The sequence below is a fragment of the Canis aureus genome, chromosome 35, assembly GCF_053574225.1.
Source record: "Canis aureus isolate CA01 chromosome 35, VMU_Caureus_v.1.0, whole genome shotgun sequence".
In the NCBI taxonomy this organism is placed as follows: Eukaryota; Metazoa; Chordata; class Mammalia; order Carnivora; family Canidae; genus Canis; species Canis aureus.
Window position 1 is genome coordinate 14,966,073 of NC_135645.1, and position 21,330 is coordinate 14,987,402.

Sequence of the window (21,330 nt, forward strand, 5' to 3'; positions counted from 1 at the left end):
TTTGCCTTTAAGGCAAATTTTATTAAGTATCAATTAGTATGTTCATTCTCGCTATTCAGCGAAAATCTAATTAGAGTAACAGCATCACCATGCTGACCGGATAGAATCTCAACCAAAAGCAAAGCAATCAATGTTTGAGTAGGTCTCTGTAGCCCGAGAACAGGCAATGTAGTCAGTTGGCATTTTTAATTTTTGAAAATAGCTTGTATTGTCCCATTCGCACCATTTGTGAACCTGAAGAATCCAGAGAACTGCTTGTGCTTTGGGGAAAAAAAAAAAGGCAAAGAATTTGGAGTCCCATGAAACTATAGGACTTGTGAGCTGAGTGATATTGAGAAGGGCACTCACCTTTATTGAGTGTCAGGTTCCTGATCTGCAAAGATGTCATCTGAAAATGACACCCCACTTACAGGGCTGTGATGAACATGAAAGAAAACCAGATATGGGGAGTTTGGATGTATTTCCCTTTTTCAAATAGAGATTTGACTGTGGAAATAAACATTCCTGGTACAATAAATGGAAAAATCGTCTCTATGCTACATTAAAATCAAACAGATCAACAAAACAATGTTTGTGAACCAGGAGAAAAAGGAGAATTTTCTTTCATAAGATCAAAATAGTGACCAGAGGGTGAGTTATGTGTGTTTTCTTGTTACTTTCCTGGAGGAGACGAAGTCTCCTGTGATATTGAGTTTTATGCCTATATAGGATCAAGAACACCTGGGGGAGGGAGTCGTAAATATATACTCTGAAGGTCCATGCTAATAACTTGGAAAGGACTCTATGGAGTCCTCCAGTCCTCTTTTACACTTGGAATACAAATAGTGTAGATACAGTTGGGTATTTTTCCCCAAAACAGAGTGCTAAAGAACACAGGCTTTGGCCAGACAGACCCCAATTTAAATTTCATCTTACTAACTATCTGAGATGCATGGATTGAGCAAATCGCATAAGTTTGTTATAAGGCTTAAATTTTAAAAATGGAGATAAAAAGGGAGCAGTTCCTTTTCCGGTCATCAGAGGCACTAGATAAAGGTGAAATGTTGAGTCCTTGTATCTCAGCTTCAACTTTTTCTCTTTATCCTAATAAACATTAGTTCATAAAAATGATAGCATGGGAGTCCAGTTCATGCAGGGTCAGCTGTCTCAGAAGAGGGCGCTTGCTCGGTGGACTTGGCACTGCGATCCCTATTTGTAATGCCTTTGCTATCACACTCTTTGGAATGTATGAGGTGGGTCAGTATAAAGAAGAAACTCTTTGTTCGAAGATATTTATCCAACCCCATCTCACAGTGGCATTTCTTTATCTTGATCTTGTAAATGCTCAGGAATTGTGGCTGCTTTGGAATTTCTACCAGACAGCTAATGGAATTTTTAGGATGCATCCTAACAGAAGTGAAATGGGAGTTTCATAGAAAAGGAGGACCTGACTCGTTTACTGCTTGACTGACACCAACCAACAAGCCCTTCGGACTCCGGGCTCACATGGATCTCTTTGGGTTGCAGACACTGGGAGCCTTGACGTGATAGATTGTTGAAGGTTCCCTCCTGCTTTAAGCTTCTTTCTGCCCAAATCCCTTGGATTTTAATGTGTGGATATGAGCTGAGGTGAAGTGAAATCGTAATTAATTTTTTTTTTTTAGTTCCCAGAGAAGGATCGGAATGGTATCATCTATTACCCCGGAAATAGTTCCAACATTGTACTTAAGTATTTCTGGGGTAGTGGAGATCTAGCCTGAAAATTCCCTGCGTTTACTTAAGAAATATCCAGGACTGGGAAGACTCCAGTGACTGTCACTACCAGGACTGGGAAAACTTGTCTTTGCTCCCTGCCTGTTCCTCCCCTAATTCCCCCTTGATGAAGGTCCTGTCTAGTTGCTGCTGGTGTTTTGGTTAGAGAGGGACCCAGCTGGCCTTGGCCATGGCACATCCAAGGGCCAGTGGTGAACTGCTAACACCGTTAGTCAGCCTTGCTTTCCTCAGTGACCCCCCCCTTCCCCAACACCCACACACCCACAATTTCTGCTCCTGTGTGTGTTTAACTCCATGACATTTGGGAAAAGCCCTGGATTGAGTACGAGACAGAATTTGATAGAATCCTGGCTCAGCCTCTGACTGAGTAAACGTGGGCAATTTAATTAACTTCTGGATTCTTACTTCTAACCTGTAAAAGGAACAATACAGTCTACCTTGTCCAGTCAATCTCAAGAGTGCCGTCCCCCCACCTAGGGTCCAATATGCACGAAATGGGAAGAAAAGCTGGATAGACTCCCGAGGGCTGCTGGAAGTTTGGCCTAAGCCCTATGCTGTGCAGAGAGGATAGATAAGACCTGTCTGTCCCTAAGGCAGCCCAAGGTATTGTGGGTAAATCTGGCCACTGCCCTGGAATGCTCTGATACACTCCCCCCACCTCTTCAAAACCACCCCCCTCGCATGCATTATCTAAGAACATTCTCTGGAAACCAGCCAGACGCACACTTAACATTAAACAGGGCTAATATCTTCACAGAAATGTATCAGTTTCCATAATTCTTCACCACATTCCTGGGAATTAGCCACAGACTCACCCGAAATCGCACATGGGGTTTGCGTCTGGGCCACCCTCTGCCGTGGCCTCCACTCCTGCATCTAGTTAACTGCCTGAGCCACATACAAATTCCAGCCACAAACCACATCAAAGGGGATTCGCTTCCATCCCATAAATGATTGACAAAAATCGTGTCAAACATGACGCTGGTGGGAAAATGGCTCAACCCTTTCTTTCTCTAAAGGGAGTTCAGAAAAAATAAGGCTTCTCTATCACCAGGGCTTCTAACGATGAGAAGAGCTTGGAGCCATTGCACAGACCTGACAAGTGTACAGGATGACAATACGACAGCCTTCCTGGAGGAGTTAGATTCAGACCTAACGAAGATGGGATCGTGTTTATTAAAAAGAACATATTTCTGGAATGTGTAGACTTGAAGGGGGAAACATTCCATGTTTTTGGTGATTACTTGATAATCTTGTTCCCCCTGGAGCATCGCTTAATAACTTGTTCTGTTGTCTATTTCTTCCCTGTAGACCTCCAGAAGTAGGGGAAGCTTCTTAGAAGCCACAAGCTCTTAAGCCTGAGGTGACATCAGGTATTCAGTTTGTGCATGAGTCTTGTTCATGTTTGTTGTTGAGCCAGGAAGGACCCTGTGGCATTTACAACTCCGGGCAGGAGAAAGAGGCTACAACTCTCTAGCCCCAGAGAGCGCTACCTTCTACGTTGCCTTGTGTCTCTTCTACAGAGAAAGGCCTGGGTTTCAGTGGTCCTCTGTCAAGTTAGAAAACAACCTTTCGTCAGTAAATGATTGACCCAGCTGCCCTGGGTGATAAGCTTAGGTAAATAAGCTTGATTCTGCTCCAGCAATTTCAAGACTTTTAACTCCTTAGGTTCCAAAGCCAAAAAATGCACACGGCTTCCTGGGAAATCCTATCATTTGAGCTTGACAGCTTTCTGCGCAGACAGCATGTTCCTCAGAATTATAATGCAAACCGTCCTGCTATAGCTTGAAAGTGAAAAGAATTCATGCAAACAAAATTCTGGAACAAAGTCATGTTTGAAGAGCCCAGACTAATGGAAGAATTTCAAGAAATCACAAATATGATTTTTATAATGAAAGATAGAAAGCTTTCTAAACCTTTGAAATACGTAGAAGAACAACGACAATTTTCAAAGAGGAGAGAGGAGGGAAGAAAAAGACGGCCCTCTTTGCAGACTATGTTGGTGGACAAATGATCGAATTCTCTCGATACACACCCACAACTCTGCAACCCATCTCCTTCAGTAGACCATCGTCGGAGACACTCTGGCTACAAGGCTGGGCAAAATGCTTGCTTTGTCATCTTGAGAGAAAGGCCCATGACCAGAGCGATCGCCTACCTTGATTGCTGCTTGGGAATCTGGATTCTTCTCTCAAATTCCTTCCTGACTCAGCAGTGGTGGCCCACGACCATTCCAATCCTTGCTGAAGAGTCTGGGACGGTGATAAGAAGCATCAACACAGGTTTTCGCTTTTTCTCAAGCACAAAACCACGGTGTTCCCCTCTATTTGCTTTCCTGCTCTCCCTGGCTCCTGCAGACGGTGGTCACTGGCTGCGGCCTGCTTGCAGCCAGGTATGTTGACAGATGTGAAGGAGGGAGCCTGCGCTGGTCTCAGCTGCCTGGTCTGGCCAATCATTACAGACCAGTCCAGGCTCTCAGTCCTGCTCAAGCCCGATAGCAGCACGGCGGGGGCAGAAAGCAGATCTGTTAGCGATTGACTATCCAGAAAAGCCGTTATCTTGCAACCAGATCTGTGAGGTAGACAAGTATACAGGGGAGGAAAATCCCTTTTATTTCACTTCTTTTCCTTGTAGCAACCTCAAAAGGGAATTTGGAGGTCACTTTAGCAAATCTCTCATTTAATAGAATATCTTCTGTTGAATTCCTGTCTGGTGAGAATCATCTGGAAATTCCTTGAACAAATATGGCTGCCATTTATTGAATGTGTGCTGTATACTGAACGGGTATGTATATTAGCATAAATCCTCATGGTAACCTTGAAATTTTATTCCTATTTTATAGATGAGGGAACAGAAGCTCAAACAGGTAATAGTCATTCAACAAGTAGGTGCTTAAATCGGGATTTGAACTCACTGTTATAAAACGGTGCCAATGTCAATGCACTTTCCATAGTACTCTGTGGTAGGCTGAAGAGCCGCCAGAGATGTCCACGTCCGAATCTTTAGAACCTGTGAATGTGTCACTTTACATGGTAAAAGGGACTTTGTAGGTGGGATCAAGTTAAGAATTTTGAGATGGAAGATTGTCCTGGCTTATCCAGGTGGGCCCCGTATATCACAGGGTCCTTATAAGATGCTAGAATCAAAGGAGACATGGTGATAGAAGGGGCGTCAGAGAGAGGTTAAAGATGCTAAGCTCCTGACTTTGAAAATGCAAGAAATGCTCCTGGCCAAGGAGCATGGCTTCGAGAAGCTGAAAAGGCAAAGAAATGAATTCTCCTCTAGAACCTCCAGAAGGAACGCTGCCCTGCTGGCCCATTTCAGACCTCTGACTCTAGACTTGAAAGGTAATAAATTTGTGCTGTTGTAAGCCACAAAGCTTGTGGTTATTCCTTATATCAGTGATAGAAAACCAATACACACTCTCTCAGAAATACTCTGCCTGTTGGTGAGCTCACTACCTCAGATAGGAGTGCTTTTTATTGGGCCAAACTCTACCTTCTTGCGATGCCAACTCATGGGTCCTGGTTCTTCCCTGCATATCAGGCACTCAGGGAGGCAGTTGCAGATGTTGGGGTAGGACACTGGGAGGAGACTCAGAGACCAGGTTCCTGTCCCAGCTCTGCGTTAGGCCAGTGTTTTCTGTCTGGTTTTCCGTTTTCTCTCCTGTGCCATTAGCACCTGGACAAATGCTCTCTGGTCCTCTCACCTCTAAATGCATAAGATTCTAATACCTCAGTCATGTAACAATCTGAAAATATTTGAAGATATCCCCATCACCTTTTTCTCAGTCCTTTTTAAACTCAGCATCTCTAGTTTCTCATGTGACACGACTTCCAGACCCTTCTCCCTCCTAGCTGTCTTTCTCTGGAAAGGCTCCAACCTGTCCACATCCCTCGAAATGTGACGTTCAGACCTGTGCAGGGCACCCAGTCACTGTCCGTGTCTGCCAGTGTGCCTGGTTTCTCCCATCTCCTACCGCCCTCTCATGCTGGAGCCCATCTGACTCTCCCTCAGGGTCCCTTGGACTTGCTTAGTCCATTCCTTTTTATCTTCCTTTATCCAACTTTATTTTTTGAAAGAGAGCATCCATAATCAACAAATTCATATGAGTCTTAGTTTAGTTCATTTTTTTTAAATAGGAAAGACCCAGGCTTTCTGGTACGAGCCTGTCAGCCATCTTCGCTTGCTCAACAACCTCTCAATGATAGTCCATTCTCACAGGTACTTGACAGACAGTGGTGTGTAAATTTCTTAGAATCATAGATTCCTTTGAGAATCCGAGGAGAGCTACGGATCCTCTACCAGCAGGAAGTGCACATACTTCCAAAATTTTGTGTGTGATGTCAGGGCATTTTGGTCTCGCTGAAGTAGTCCGCTAACCCCTCTGACGTGTGGCAGTTAGTCCTAAACCTGCAAGGTTGTTGGGAGGCAGCTTTTGCAAAAGGCAATCTAATGCCTTCTTCCAGGTCCACGCAGACTTCATGGAGGCCTAGAAACCAGACTCAGGCCTCGACTGAGCAGACACCCATTAAGGATCAAGATAGGAAAGTCTCCAGGCCACAAAGCAGAGATGTTCTCAGGTTAAACAAAGACTAGCTTTCAGTGGCCCCCTTTTGCAATGAGAGCTCTGCTTCTGCGGGCCTTTCTCCACAGGATAAATCCCAATCTTTAGACACCAAGGCCCCTTAGATTAAAGCCATCTGCTTGCCCAAGGCTTTTCTCAGTTGCAGGATGCTACTGGACGGAGGCTGACACTTCTGTGTCCCCCTTCCAGTGCTTTCCTAAAACACTGCCCAGCTGTGCAAACAGCCGGTCTGACTAGCACTTTTGTTTAACTGGCACTTGCCCAGGCCATCCTGGGTGAGGTCTGAGGCACATGGGCTTCGGCCACTGTCCCTCCCTTGCACCTTTCCACCCTCTCTGAGAATGAAAGGTTTCAAGTCTTAACAATAATAACACTCCTTCAGCTGCAGTGAGCAGAGCTACAGAGGGATAAACAAAGCAACATACTGCTGATCACGAAGAATTCTTGATCTGGGGGAAGAAAAAAAACACAACAAAAATCCGAGGCATCCAGGCATCCTAACCTCAGGGATGCAAAGCAGCCAGGTTTGTTCCCAGTATTCCCTGGAACCCGGTGTGGCCACAGTGGGACCCAGGGGCCCGGGCCTCCTCCCCCCCCGGGACCGCATGCAGAGGCTGGTCTGGGCAGGGACTTCTGCAGGGGACACGGACAGTCTCCTTGTGACAAAAGAGGGGATTGTCCATCTCAAAAAGCAGTTTGTTTATGTACGTATTTATTTAGTTAAGAATGTTCGAAAAGAGCAGAGCCAAACCCAATTCCTGACAAAAGTGTGGGGTACGGTCAACTGCAGATTTCTTCAGCCCGGAAAGGATCATGAGCAAAGGTCATTCCTATAACTTCAGTTTAAAAAATTATTTTGAAATAGTTTTTTTTTTTTAAAGATTTTTATTTGAAAGAGAGAGAGACAGAGAGAGAGAGAGAGAGAGACAGAGAGCACAAACAGGGAGGAGGGGCAGAGGGAGAGGGAGAAGAAGACTCCCTGCCGAGCAGGGGGCCCAGGACCCTGAGCCAAAGGCACTTAACCGACTGAGCCACCCAGGTGCCCCTGAAAGGAAATTTTATATCACAGTTGAAAACCCATTATCATTTGCCATAAAGAGACGGTACCCAGAGAATACATACAACCAAGCAAAATGACATTAGATGACGTTAGATGTTGCCTTTTTGAAATTTTTTGCTAGGTACATAAGGGTTACAGGGGTTTCATCACTAAGCTGAGATTTCCTCTCTACTAATCAGAATGATTAAGTGGCTAATGACATGAACGCTATTCAAGGACGTGACCACCTTCCACGTCACACCATCCAGCATGCACCAGTGGCATGAACCCCATGGTGATCAATGCGTAGCTGGTGCAGTGATCTAGTACGTTCCCTTTCACTATCTGAATGTAACTGCTTCCCTTCTTATGAATTTGTTTCTGCTAACTCATTTACCAGTAAACTCAAGAGGTAGCAGTTAGCCATGTCGAAGGGTTTGTGCTGCTGGGTCCTCGGAGGAGGTGGGTGCAAAGTCTCCATCCTCAGGACTAGGAACTACTCTTGGGAAGGTACTGAGTGCCAGGCTCTGTGCTAAAATGCTTTCTGTATAGTTTCCTATGTGAACTCCTCAATAACTTATTAGAGGAGGTATTTAGTCCTATGTCCTGTATATTTAGAGATGTTAGTTTGCCTAAAGTCACACAGCCAGGACGTGCTAGAGTGGGGATAGAAACACAGGGCTGTGCATCTCTGAAATGCCTGTTGTCATAGCTTCTGTGCTCAGTAGAATGTTCATAACCCAGTTATAATATGAAATATTAATTTGTACATAATGTACCGGCTCCATTCTCACAGAGCAATGTTTCAACCCAAGTGTATGTTCAGAAATTGAGGCCGGCCGGTACAGTCTGCAACTACACCATGCAGGTTTTACCCACTTTGCCTACGTTTAAACCCAGCCTTATCTTCATTGTGTAATTTTTTTTTTTTTTTTTTTTTTTTTTTTTTTTTATGAAAACCCAATGTGGGGATGCCTGGGTGGCTCAGTGGTTGAGCGTCTGCCTTCAGTTCAGGGCATGATCCTGGGGACCCGGGATTGAGTCCCACATCGGGCTCCCTGCAAGGGGGGCCTGTTTCTCTATGTCTCTGCCTCTCTCTCTCTCTCTCTCATGAATAAATAAATAAAATCTTTAAAAAAAATGGGAATGACTGAATGTGGTGTTTATGAAAGCCAACCAGAAGACAGGATGGTAGATTTACTAAAGACTAACTAAAAATACAGGTGAAAAATCTATGACCTTGTTCTTCAATTGCTACTTAACTTGAACTGAATGTGATTATCCCTAATTAGCTGTGGTAACATTCAACTATATGAAATGAATGGAATTAACGGAATTAATTTCATCTCTGCTAAATTCATACACAGGACTCTCACCTCAACCCATTCTTTTTGCAAGGCATAGGGCAAAAAGCGAAATTCACTAAAATTAAGTAGGCTCAGGTATCCTACCAAAAAGAATTAGGAAAGAACAAGGGAAAGAGCGGAATCTTCGTTGCCAACAGAGCCTGGATGCCCACTCTTATTTACTCTGTGTGTGCACAAACATATAATCTCTGCATTGTTCTATCTCCGGGCATGTGGTAGTCACTCAGAGTAACACGGGCTGGAGACGGTGGTCGGGTGAGTATTGGGGTCCCCAGGACCTGGCCCAAGCCTACAACAAACAGCTGAAGTGCCGGGGGTAAAGCTTGGAAAAGCAAAGGTGACGAGGCTGTGCACACATTTCCTGCTCATCCTGGGGACCACGGGCATGTGCAGCCAATTCCGATATGCCTTCATCCACATCATATGATAAGATACCTTATTGATGCTGGGTCTATAGCCTTGAAACAATATTAGAAGTGGGCCAAGAATAAAACGCTTATAGAAACAAGGAAAAGTGCCCACTGACATTTTATATTTATTATTAGGGTTAAGCCTATTTAGGTAGTTCAACTAAAATACAAGAAAAGACATACTGTCATCATATCTATTAGGTTTTTTTTCACAGTTAAAATGAGGTAATCTGGCTTTACAATGTTTTCAGTTGAATTAAGCAGTTTGATCCAGTTTACAAGGAGAAATATTTTTGAACAATTATTTCCTAGGAGGGAAAAAGCCAAGTGAAATGTGTGTGAATAAGATAATTAAGCCACAAAATACATTTCAGAGTACCAAGCAGCATGTATGTAAAATTTTAACTCTAACCTTAAAATTGGTACAATTTATTGTTATTTTTACTTCACTTAGCAAACAGCATGCACTGTAGTATAAAACAAGCATAGAGGACAAACGTAGTATCTAAGAGCCTATTTATCAGATTCACCTATCATCTGAATTGACCAAGATATATTCTGACTATAACAATCTCTGTATTTTCTAAGTGCTTTTCAGCGAGGTTAAGTATTACAGTTGGCATATATACAGTACAAACAATGCATACACAATCTGCATGTGATACTTAATTTGGGGGTATAAATTAGTAAGTATAACAGCAGCAAGGTACCACTGCGTCTAGAATATGTCCTAAGATTTATCATATTGATACTACAGATTCATGACTCAAGTGTTATTAGTGCTACAGACTAATAACAAAGGTAAACTGCAAATATACAAAGCGACCGAAGGCCTGTTTAACTTCAAAGTGCTGTGCTTCTTGTTGGGCTCCAAGCTGGTGAGCAAGCTCTTGCCATTTTGAATGAAGTGCTGGCCTCAGGTTCTGGGTTCCAATCAGATTCTGTGTGTGTGTGTTGGGGGTGGGGGGGTCAGAATTATACACTGGGGAACGAGGAGCAATCACCTGTGATAAGAGTGCATTTGGGCATCATTGAGTGTGTGCCTTTCTGTGTAAGTTTTGCCAACATTCTGTTATGAATAGTGATCGGCAGATGATAAAGGACCGACAGGAGATGAGAGGAGGAAGTGGTCTTCTGTGGAGGTCAGAAGGAATGAGATGGAAATGCCCCTAGACTATTGATGAGGTTTTCTCAATAGACTGTGGGATTGAGTTTCCCGGGAAGAGAAAAAAAAAAACTATCCAAACTATGTGGTTTAGAAAGGAGGCTGAAAACTCCTAAGAGTAAGGTGTTTTTTTTGGAGGAAAGACTACGATGCTATATCCACTGCAGGATCAAAAGGGTTATCTTAGAATCTTTTTATAGTGTTTAAGACTGTGCTATTTCAACAACATCAATAGTATTTTGTACCATATTCTTCTAGGTTAAGGGCCAACACAGTGAGATAGTAGCTTTAGTGTCACCATGTCTAGTAGGAAGCTGAGGAAGCCAGAAGGTAAGGAGATAGTACGTCTCCTGGGGTAAGAAAGAGCTGTTTGTTTTCATTTGGAATTAATTTCCAGCTAAATCACTTACCACCTAATCAATTCACTGCTGTGTATCCCTAGGTAATATCTGCGAGTGACAAAGTTATGATGGCAAATACTAGGAAGCAGTCTGAGGCAGAGGGCCAAGGAGTACTGAAAAGTTGGTAGAGTTTAGAGGGACAACCATGTTCTTTGCCATACAAAAAAAAAACTTCCTGTCAGTATGGACATCTGATGTTACCAATTTCTGTTCATTGCCTTTTGGCATAATAAGACCTCGCATGCACTTGGGAAAGCCCACCTCTCAGGAGCTCAAGTGTGCAGCAGCAGATTTCATGCAGCTCCACTCATCTCATTATATGGATTACTAAAGGTGCCGGCGTTGCACTAGTTCTGTGATCCTACACCACACTTTTGAGAAATGAACCCAAATAGCATTTCTTTTCCCATGCCACACAAGGAGGAATTACCACAACCGGGCACCTCCCTGAGTATAAGGCATTTAATTTAATCATAAGGGGCCTGAAATTTTGGGGAGCTAGTCAACCAAGGTTTGCAGAACAGCACTAAAGTGGCAGACGGCATCTTTATTCCAGATTACGGAACCAAGGCAGACTTAGCCTAGGGTTACTTGGTTGCTCAGCCGGGAGAACTCTCATGGCAGTGCCCCACTTGTTAGCCTGTTCCATTTCCCAGGACTTAGAGTAAAAAATTGCAGTCAGCCAATAAAGAACATCACAGAAACTTCAACTGGGGCACGGACTCATTCAGTAAGATGGCCTGAACTTGTGTAGTAGTCCTAGGTCTTCCATGAACAGAAACCGTTTCATTTCAGTTGTAACTTCTGTTTCTCTACCTTTAGAAAGCACTACGCTTTCTTGCCAGGCTGTAATAATGTCTCGTTGGGGAGCCCTTTCGTATGGCAGGATTTAAAAAAAAAAAAGAAATGAAATCCTGACCCACCACAAAACTGCATTTTATTCCAGAATTCTCCACCACGTTGTCTTCTTGAACAGGATCAAACTTTGTGATGTGAATGTGAGGTCATGAAAGAAGAACTAGGATTCTTAAGATTGGGCATGACCTGGGCTCAGATCTTATGCTTTTCTTTGAGTTTATATAAAAATCCTGGGTTTGTACTGTGGCTTAACTATTCCCAAGAATTCAGGGGTTGTGGACTCGGTGCTAAGGAAAAATAACTTAATTATTGGAGAATCTCCTACAGCATACATGTGTTTTTTTGGCATGACCCTCTTAGGTCTGCCATTCACTTAAAATTAAATCCTCAATAACTTATCATTCCCTTCCATCAATTCTATCTTGACTTTTCTCCCCAACCCTAAGACTCTCTTCTGTGCCCGTGAAACCACAGTGGTACCTCTAATAGGCTCCAAGTCCAAGCCTTTTAAACACTGCTCTAATCTAACTGAAGCCTGTGATTGTCCTCTCTGCCACAAAGCCATGGAAATGTGGCAAATGGTCCAGAGAGTTCATGAAAAACTCAGCTTACATTTCAGAATAACTGTGGCCCCAAATCCTCCGAAACTAAAGCCTTCTTTGGCTCAGTCAAGTAGCTTTTTAGTTGATCTTGAAGTGAATTCTGAGGAAGCACGATAACCTTGTTGGATCTTACGAGAATAAATGATGTGGTTGGGTCAACCATTATTGTTGGCGGTTGCAGAATGAGTCACAGACCTACTCCCTCTGTCCTATCACGGAGTCGCCTGCTTGGCCTTAGGTCCAAGAGCAGAATGCACAAATCCTTTGTGATATGTCAAACAACTTTTCCTTGGAGCAGAGAATCTGCCAATTCAAGGGTGTTTATCGAGAGTGAACTGCAAATGCTTCTCCTCCGGTCTCCCAGAAATCCTGTGCAGAATTTCAGAATGCAACCAGAGCACTATGACAACTCAGAGCACTATGAGGGAGTGAGCACCTGCACTTGCCACATGCAGCAGGACTCCACACACATGACCTTGGGATCATTTTCTGTGCTTCTGTGTCACGCTCGATGACTTCGTCTTACCAGGCAAACACTGAGGTGCACTTACATGTTACAACCCAAGAGAAGTGCAATTATATCTTTTAAAACTAAAGGAAAAAAAATCAAGTAAACATTTCACTGAACAGTCAGCAGCCCTTGGGTGTCACTGGCATCCTGTGGAGATACCTGCCGACACACCTGGCCTCATAGCACCAAGCACCTGGGCAAAGCTGAGGCTCAAATAAAACAGAGCAGAGTAATTCTCCTCTTGCCTCCTGATCTCTTTGCCAAGTAACAAAGGGTTAAAAGGGGCAAGGATCTAGTCCCTAGCAATTGACCAAGAGAGTTAAAAATAAAACCAAATGAAACAGTAAGGACACAAAGAAATCCCTGAGGGTAGGCCAGGGATTTCAGAGCTTGCCACTGGGGTTTAATAGCAGAATTGAAGAACAATTGAGAAAGGGAGGGCATTTCCGTTCTTACTCCTTCCCAGAGAAGGCCCTCAGAAATTGACAAGACAATCCCAGAAACCTTTGGGAGAAGGGGTTCAAATGCAGGAGCAGGAAACGTGAAACCAGATTTTCCCAGAGGCATTTGCGTTGTGTCTTCCCCCTCAGCTGCCGATGCTACAGGTCAGGGCTGAACTGACTTGACCTCCAGTGGAGTCTGGAAGACCAAGGCTGGGGCATGCGCCTGGAGCTCACCCCGGGTGCCCCCCTCTGCAGGCGACTTGGAAGACCCAGCCATGAGAATGGCGGAGTAGAAATGGCAAGCCACAGGGGGCTGGCCCAACGATCCTCATGCACACACACATCCATCAAGGATTCCATGGTTATCTTTCTTCCTGAAGAATCCAGACAGGGACATCTCCTTAGAGATCCTCGGAAAGTTCTGAGGAGCACCCCTGCATATACACTCCCATGCCCAGTTTTCTTTCTGGCTCCCTCCTTTGTGACCTCCTGCTGGAGTCTTCCTCAAGAGTTCTTCATGACCCGTAGCATCCTCTGCTGTGGTGCATGGCCGGGTAGGGGGTGCTCAGGTCTGGACCACACCCACACGGGCTCCCTGTCCCACCACGACTGGGGAGCTGGGAACAACTGCGGCCGGGTCAGAGTGTGTCAGAGGTCACTCACAGTCCTGAAAGGCATGGGCAGCATCAGGCCTAGGTGAACAAAGTTCAGGAAGCTCCTTTGTGAGTGCTCTCGAGGTAAGAAGCACTGAAGATACTTAATCTATAAATAAATAAATGCATAAATAGAGTAATAAATAAATAAATAAATAAAAACACAAGAGGGCTCTTTGTAGATAAGTACCTCCTATCAATTAAAAAAAGAAGAATCCCCTCTTGAGTTTCAGAGCCCTCCTGCAGTGGTGATTAGCAGGCTCAAAACAACCTGCAGAAAGTAGAACAATCAAGACACAAGCTGGAAATGTTCCAACACTGGGTATCTCTCCCTTGATGACACACGAGTCATCCTGAATGTCCCGAGGTAGTCTTGTTTTCAAGGAGTTACAGAACAGCTCCAAACTCACTTGGGGCTTCCTCCTTAAATCCATTGCACTTCCCCACACATACTGAGTCTGCCTCCCCGGTGCCATAAACCAGATGCCTTCCGTCGGCGTTACGTGTCACAGCACGGACCAGAGTCCTAGGCAGATAGCAACGAAATGCCATTCCAAGACCTGGCTTGAAGATCCCATTCCAAAAAAGACTTTGCCAGAATGAGGCAGGAGTTTACCTGGCAGCCATTTTGGGAAAAGTTATAGGATTAAACCAAAGAAACGTGGCATGCAACAAACATGCGTGTCTATCTCCTGCTGGGCCCCACACTGAAAGGATCTCCCACCACTGCTCCTTTCACTTTTCAGAAGGGGCCAATAGAAATAGAAAGGAATCAGTGTTTTAAGACTGGGACACACATTTCTGATACCAAAGGCGATATGCACTGTTTATCTAAAGAATGAAGGTGACCAGTTCCCAAGCACAAGCTATGCGAGAACAGCTTGCGGCTGGAATAGCCTGGTGATAAATAAGTCTTACTCTCTAAGGGAAGAAGTGGTGACATTCAACATGCCAGAGAGAACCGGTGCTTGGCCCTTTTCTCCCTCAAAGCCCTAGGCTGATGTTAGAGCCACCCCACAGGGCCTTCCACACCTGCAATGAGACATTCTTTTGACTAAAATGCCTTTTTGGGTTCAGTCTTCTCCCTGGCTCAAACACAACATTTGTCCTGGAAGACAGCAGGAAACTGGGCCAAGTAGGAGACACTCAATGGAACCTGGAGACCCCAATTCCCTATTACATTCAACATCATGAGCCACTAGGAAGACCCTGACTTTGATCACATGAAACATGCTTCTTCCCTTGGACTTCAATTTTTTTAAAAGTCTCCTTTGGGAAAAATGCAATTAAAAGCTCTGTATGTTATCCAAATAGCCCTATGAAGAGGGTAAAATGCCCTCCTCCTCCTACTTTCCCATCACTGCCCAGGGCCATCCTAATAGGAAACCCTTCAGAACTCTGGCCGAGATCAACAAAGTCAACATTAAATCAAAAATCAAATCAGCATTTAGCCAAAGCTCTATCCTCCTGTAGGAGGTCATTCAATTCAATGACAGTCGTGGCAAAGTCCACCAGGTCCACAAAGTCAGAAGTGATGATGTTGACTCCCATGGCTCCGGGCTTCTGAGTTTTCACCCAGTCCAGGATGGCAGGAAGATTCCTACACAGAAGGGAGAACAGAGAGTAGAGTTTAAAAGAACTCTTCCAGAAATGGAAGAAAGACATTTCCATTAATGTGACAAAAGTATGTCAATGAAAGCACAAGCCCCCAGTGGTTCATCTGTTTAAGCGATGTGTCTCTTTCAGGGATGAAGTGATGTCTCCTCCACTAGAGAACTGTACTCCCAGGGTGTCTGCGCTGGAAGAGATGATTTGTCTCAAGCACCAAAGAGATAACCATGTCGGTAGGACCTTGAAAGACTAAGGTCAAGAGCCTAATTATTGGTAGGTTCTTTAATTTATTTTTTAAATCATAAACATTTTCAAACACACTGTAACCCTGAAAGAAATTTACAGTAAGTGCATCCACCACCTAGCTTCTACCGCGAATATTTTACAGTACTTGCTTGCCACATATCTGCCCATCAACCCATCACTCTATCCTTCCATCAAAACATCTTATATTTTTGACAAATTTCAACTGCAAACACCTTACACATGCCCCAAATACCTCAGTACGCATATCATTAACAGAGACTCAATACTGTTTAAATCTTTCTTTTGACATAAACTTGCATCCAGTAAAATGGGGAAATCTTAAGTGTTTCTAGTTGACTTGTGACAAGTGTATACATGTGATGCAAACCCATGTCAAGGTACAGAACGTTACCAGCACCCCAGAAGGTTCCTGCGTGCACCTTCCTCATCAATCCCTGCCCGCATCCCCCCGGGGGCAACAATTATCCTAATTTTTTTTTTCTACCATTGATAAAATTTGCCTGTTCTAGAACTTCATGTAAATTCAGGCAATATGTATTCCTTTGTGTGAGTTTCTTTCACTCAGCAATACGGTTTCGGAATCCACCCATGTCGTTGCATCCATCAGTAGCGTGTTCTTCGTTTTAATCTCTGCACTAGTCCACCGCGTGAATATGCTGCAGTTTGTTTATCCACTTCTCTTACTCAGGAATAAATGAGATGTTACTAAGTTTTGGATATTATGGATAAAACTGTTATGGGCATTCTTACCAAAGTCTTTTTGTGGAGATTTATTTTCATTTCATTTGGAAAAATACCGAGGACTAAAATTGCTTTATTATACCATAGATTTACATTTAGTTTTATAAGAAACTTCCAGATCTTTTCCCAAAGGGCTTGTTCCATTATATATTCCCAACAAAGTACGAGAGTCCTGGTTACTTAAGAGCCTTCCCAAAATTTGGCACAATTCACCATTTTATTTTTAGCCATTCCAGCAGGTATGCAAAAATATGACTATTGACCATTTGTCGTCCCCTTTGGAAAGTACCTGCTCAATTATTTTACTCATTCTTTTTTTTTCTTTTTAATTGTTGAGTTGTAGAAGTTATTTATATATTCTAGATACTAGTCTTTTCTCAGATGTGCTTTTTGATGTTTTATCCTTGCCTACAACTTGTCTACTCATTTTCTTAAAGGCATAATTTTGGAGAGCTCAATTCCTTAATGTTGATGGAGTCTAACTTACCAATTTTTTTCTTTTATAATTTCTGTCACCTATCTAGGAAACCCTGTTTGGTCCCAGGTCACAAAAATATTTTCCTGTTTTCTTCTATAAGCTTTAGCTTTCCTGTTAGGCCCAAGATTCATCTCAAGCTAATTTTTATATATGGTATGAAGTAGGGGTCAGGGCTCACTTCTCCCATAGGGATACCCAGTTATTCCAGAAGTATATGTGGCTTCTTAATACTTACTCAGTGGCCTCACAAACAGTCTGTTGGTCACATCTTATAATTCGAGAATTTTCTATTTGATAGCCAGAATGTTTTGCCCGAGGCAGCTCACAATTTGGTGATGTTAACAAATGACAATTTAATGTGATGCCTTCTGTATTAGCAGGAAATGTAAATACCATGGAGGGTAGAGAGGAAGGCATAGTGAAGTATCCTGCATAGTTTGGCATCGTGGTAAAAACAGCTCACTACATACTTGATAAGCTGAGGAGACTTTAAGGAAGATACAACCCATGGCTTACGTTTTAGTTAATGGATAGGAGAATTTTTAGGAAGGATTTGCTCTAGGCCAAAATTAAAAATACTTTTACCTTAACGGGCCCCCTTCTCTTCCTCTGGTGACGTTCTCCTTGATCTTCTTTCTTTCTTTTAAGATTTTATTTATTTATTCACGAGAGACACAGAGAGAGAGAGAGAGAGAGAGAGAGGCAGAGACACAGGCAGAGGGAGAAGCCGGCACCATGCTGGGAGCCCAACGTGGGACTAGATCTTGGGTCTCCAGGATTAGGCCCTGGGCTGAAGGCGGTGCTAAACCGCTGAGCCACCCGGGCTGCCCTCCTTGACTGTCATCTTCTCCTTCCAAGCTGCCCTCCCTTGAGCATACATCCTGACCCCTCAGTCTCCTCCTAGATGACACTGTCTGGGCCTTGCTAGCATTTCGCCTTCCTCTCTCTTTTCCTCTTCCATGACAATGATGATCAGTCCCAGGTCGCTTCCCTCACTCAGTGGACCCACTGACCATGGGCTAAAACATATCTCATAAATCAATTTGCATTTTAAAAATATTTTATTTATTTATTCATGAGAGACACAGAGAGAAAGGCAGAGACACAGGCAGAGGAGAATCAGGATCCCCGTGGGGAGCCCCATGCAGGACTCAATCCCAGGACCCCAGGATCATGGCCTGAGCCAAAGGCAGATGCTCAACCACTGAGCCACCCAGGTGCTCCTCAATTTGCATTTTTATGTTAGTAAGCTAAGTAGGATTTAAAAAACCACCACTGGGCAGCCCAGGTAGCTCAGCGGTTTAGTGCTGCCTTCAGCCCAGGGCCTGACCGTGGAGACGCGGGATCGAGTCCCACGTCGGGCTCCCTGCATGGAGCCTGCTTCTCCCTCTGCCTGTGTCTCTGCCTCTCTCTCTGTCTCTCATGAATAAATAAATAAATAATCTTTTAAAAAAATAAAATAAAAAACCACCATCACAGGAGTAAGTCCATTTTTAACTGGGTCTCCTGAAGACTTAATAACCTTAATTTGACCTTATCCAGTTTCTTCATTACTCAGTCTCCCCCCTGTAAAATGGGGATACTACTATTACTTATCTTGTATGGATTTGGGGGGGAATTAAATAAGGTAATACATGAAAGGTGCTTAAAACTTTGCCTGGGGGGCACCTGGGGGGCTCAGCGGGTTAAGCGTCTGCCTTCCCTCAGGTTATGATCTCAGGGTCCTGAGATCAAGCTCCGCATCCGGCTCCTGTTCAGTGGGGAGTCTGCTTCTCGTTCTCCCTCTGCCCCATTCCCCACCTCATGCATGCTCTCTCTCTCACTTTTATGCTCCCTCTCTCAAGTAAATAAATAAAATCTTAAAAAAAAAAAAAAAAAAAAGAAGAAGAATTTTGCCTGGGACATAGTAAGCACTATGAGTGTTTGGCACCAGAGCAGGAATCACACATGGTAGAGTGTAGGCTAGAGATAATCTGAAGGCTAGCAACGGAACACCACAAATAGCGTCTTCCCTTGGCGAAAGAGACCTGGAATACACAGTGGCCCACAGGAAGGCCACTGTAGTCCTGAACCTGATCCATTCAGGACTTCTTTTTATTTTTTATTTTTTCAAGATTCATTTATTTATTTTAGAGAGAGAGATACACACAACACACACACAGAGACAGAGGCTGAGGGGCAGAGAGAATCCCAAGCTGACTCTGAGCTGAGCAGAGAACCCAACTTAGGCTCCATCCCAAGACCCTGCGATCACCCTGAGTGGTGAAACCGAGAGTCAGATGCTCAACTGCCTTTGCCACGTAGGTGTCCCATGACTTCTTTTTACAATCCACTCGTCAGGGGTGCCTGGCTGGCTCTGTCAGTAGAGCATGCGACTCTTGATCTCAGGGTGGCAAGTTCAAGCCCCACATTGGGTGTAGAGCTTACTTAAAAAAACAAAAAACCAACAACAAATCCACTGCTTAGTGTTTAGGTATGAAATGCCGGCGCCATCTTCTGGTCATCATGGGGAAATGAGAATTCAAGGCTGGTGGCGACTCCAGGTGACTCCAGCCAAAGCCAAACCACAAGGGATCCCTGGAGCCTGAGAGGAGAAATGTGGGAAAGGCATCCACCTGCGGGTCTCCGGTGACAAAGAGCTCTGTCAGCTTCGGGTTGCATGTATCAACCTTCCTCAAGGCAGGGATCAAATAACCCGGATTATGTACAAAGACAGGAAAATGTAGAACTGTGAGGAGAAGCTGCTTTATTTTCTTAACTCTTGGCCTTTACCAAGGAGAGATGGGGGCAGAGAGCTGAGCCAGGTACTGCCGACAGGCCCGTGAAGCACCAGGTCCCATGAGCAGAGCCATGGATTCGAAACCTGCCTTGCCTTTGAAGCCCATTGAGAGAAGAAGGCTGACCTCTGTGTTTCTGGGTTTTCCAGAGAGATGGCCTGCCTCTTTAGTGCCAGTCACTGTGGTAGGTGTGGTCATACTAAGACGCTATAGTTTTGTTCATATTATTAACCCTTTGAGCGGCGATAAAGAGAGCTCAGAGACCTCAGGAAATTCGTCCAAGGCCACCCTGTGGTTAAGAGACTACGCTAGTGTGCTAAGGCTGCCACAGAAAAATGCCAGACTGAACGGCTTCAACAAAAATGTATTTTCTCACAGTTCTGAGGCAGGGAGTCCGAGATCAAGAGGTTGGCAGGTCTGGGTTCTTCTGACGTTTCTCTCCTTGGCTTGCAGGAGGCCGCCTTCCTGCTGTGTCCTCACATCATCTTATCTCTGAGCACACACATCCCTGAAGGCTCTTTGTATGTCCAAATGTCCTCCTCTTATGAGGACACCTGTCAGACTGGATTAGGGCCCACCCTAGTGGCCTCATTTTAACTTAATCACCTCTTTGAAGACCCTGTCTCCAACTATGGTCACATTCTGATATGGGGGCCTGGGGCTTCTACATACACATTTCCAGGGAACTGAATTCAGCCCATAACAGGCACCAGGTCAGGCTGTAGTCTCAGGCTTGATGTCAGTCTGTGTCCCCTTCTATGGCTCCATGGCTGCTCTGTCCTTGAGCTTAGGCAAATCTTGCCCTCGTTTAATTTCAGCGGGAGGGCAAGGTTTCTAAGAATCTAGGGGAATCGATCCTAGAAATTCAGACTGACGGCTCGATTTTTCATGGCTTCCTTTTAGGGTGATAAACCAAAGCTAACCAGATCTCAGGTCCAAAGTTTCACCTAAGAGTTAGGTTAACTTCCTACTGGAAAAAAAAAAAAAAAAGAATCACCTCTACATTTGTGGGAAAATACCTGATCTTTGTCCTCTTGGTTAAGCTGATAACCAGTGCTCAGGAACCAGCCTCACAGCCCCCAGTGCCCTCGTTAGGACAGACCTCTTGGACTTAGAAGTGCTGATCTCCGATGCTTGCGCAACTGCCCGGAGGCAATGGTGGCCGCACATTGTCGTGCTGGTTTTTGCGTACAAGCTCTTGACTCAGTTTCTCCCTTCAGTGGACGAGGGGGCCTAGGAATGCGTGCTGCCTCCCTGGAATATTCTGGAGACTAGTAGCCCCAGGTGTCTTTCCAGTCTTGGGACATCCGCTTGCCACCAGCGGGCAACCACTCTGGCATGCTAGGATCCCTTCGCTTTGGGCACATGCCACCATCATATCACTAACTGGAAGAGCTTTGTGCTTCATCGGCAGCCAGAGAAAGTTCTAGGAATTTACAGGTGTGAGCAGCGTTGTGATTTTGTGGGTTCACAGCTCCAACCAGGAAGATCTGACCAGATTCACGTACAGGCCCGTGGAGCAGAAAGGAGCAGAGCGATGAAATATGCCATATTCAAGTCCGTGGTGAATGTGGGAAGGGCAGCAGCCCAACAGGCAGGAGGCCGGAGTCACGGCACGTTATTGCCTCTGACCCGCTCTGTGGACCTGGGGCACTAACCTTACCAAG

At 44.5% G+C, this 21,330-nt stretch overlaps 2 protein-coding genes across 17 annotated transcripts in view; both read right to left on the reverse strand.

Annotated features, from left to right (window-relative positions):
• Positions 1-4,143, reverse strand: part of PHLDB2 (pleckstrin homology like domain family B member 2) — a 217,737-nt gene extending 213,594 nt beyond the window's left edge. For 6 of the 16 annotated variants that reach the window (XM_077883724.1, XM_077883726.1, XM_077883725.1 and 3 more), the window contains exon 1: positions 3,911-4,124. The gene's annotated coding sequence lies outside the window, so the exon portion shown is untranslated. Of the gene's footprint in view, positions 1-3,910 lie in introns of all 16 variants that reach the window. The other 10 variants (XM_077883715.1, XM_077883712.1, XM_077883711.1 and 7 more) reach the window with 5 other exon arrangements.
• Positions 4,144-9,256: 5,113 nt separating this feature from the next.
• PLCXD2 (phosphatidylinositol specific phospholipase C X domain containing 2) overlaps positions 9,257-21,330 on the reverse strand; it is a 49,171-nt gene continuing 37,097 nt past the window's right edge. The window contains exon 4 of the mRNA XM_077884298.1: positions 9,257-15,389. Within this exon, the coding sequence (XP_077740424.1) occupies positions 15,230-15,389 (160 nt within the window). The 3' untranslated portion in view covers positions 9,257-15,229. The remainder of the gene's footprint in view (positions 15,390-21,330) is intronic.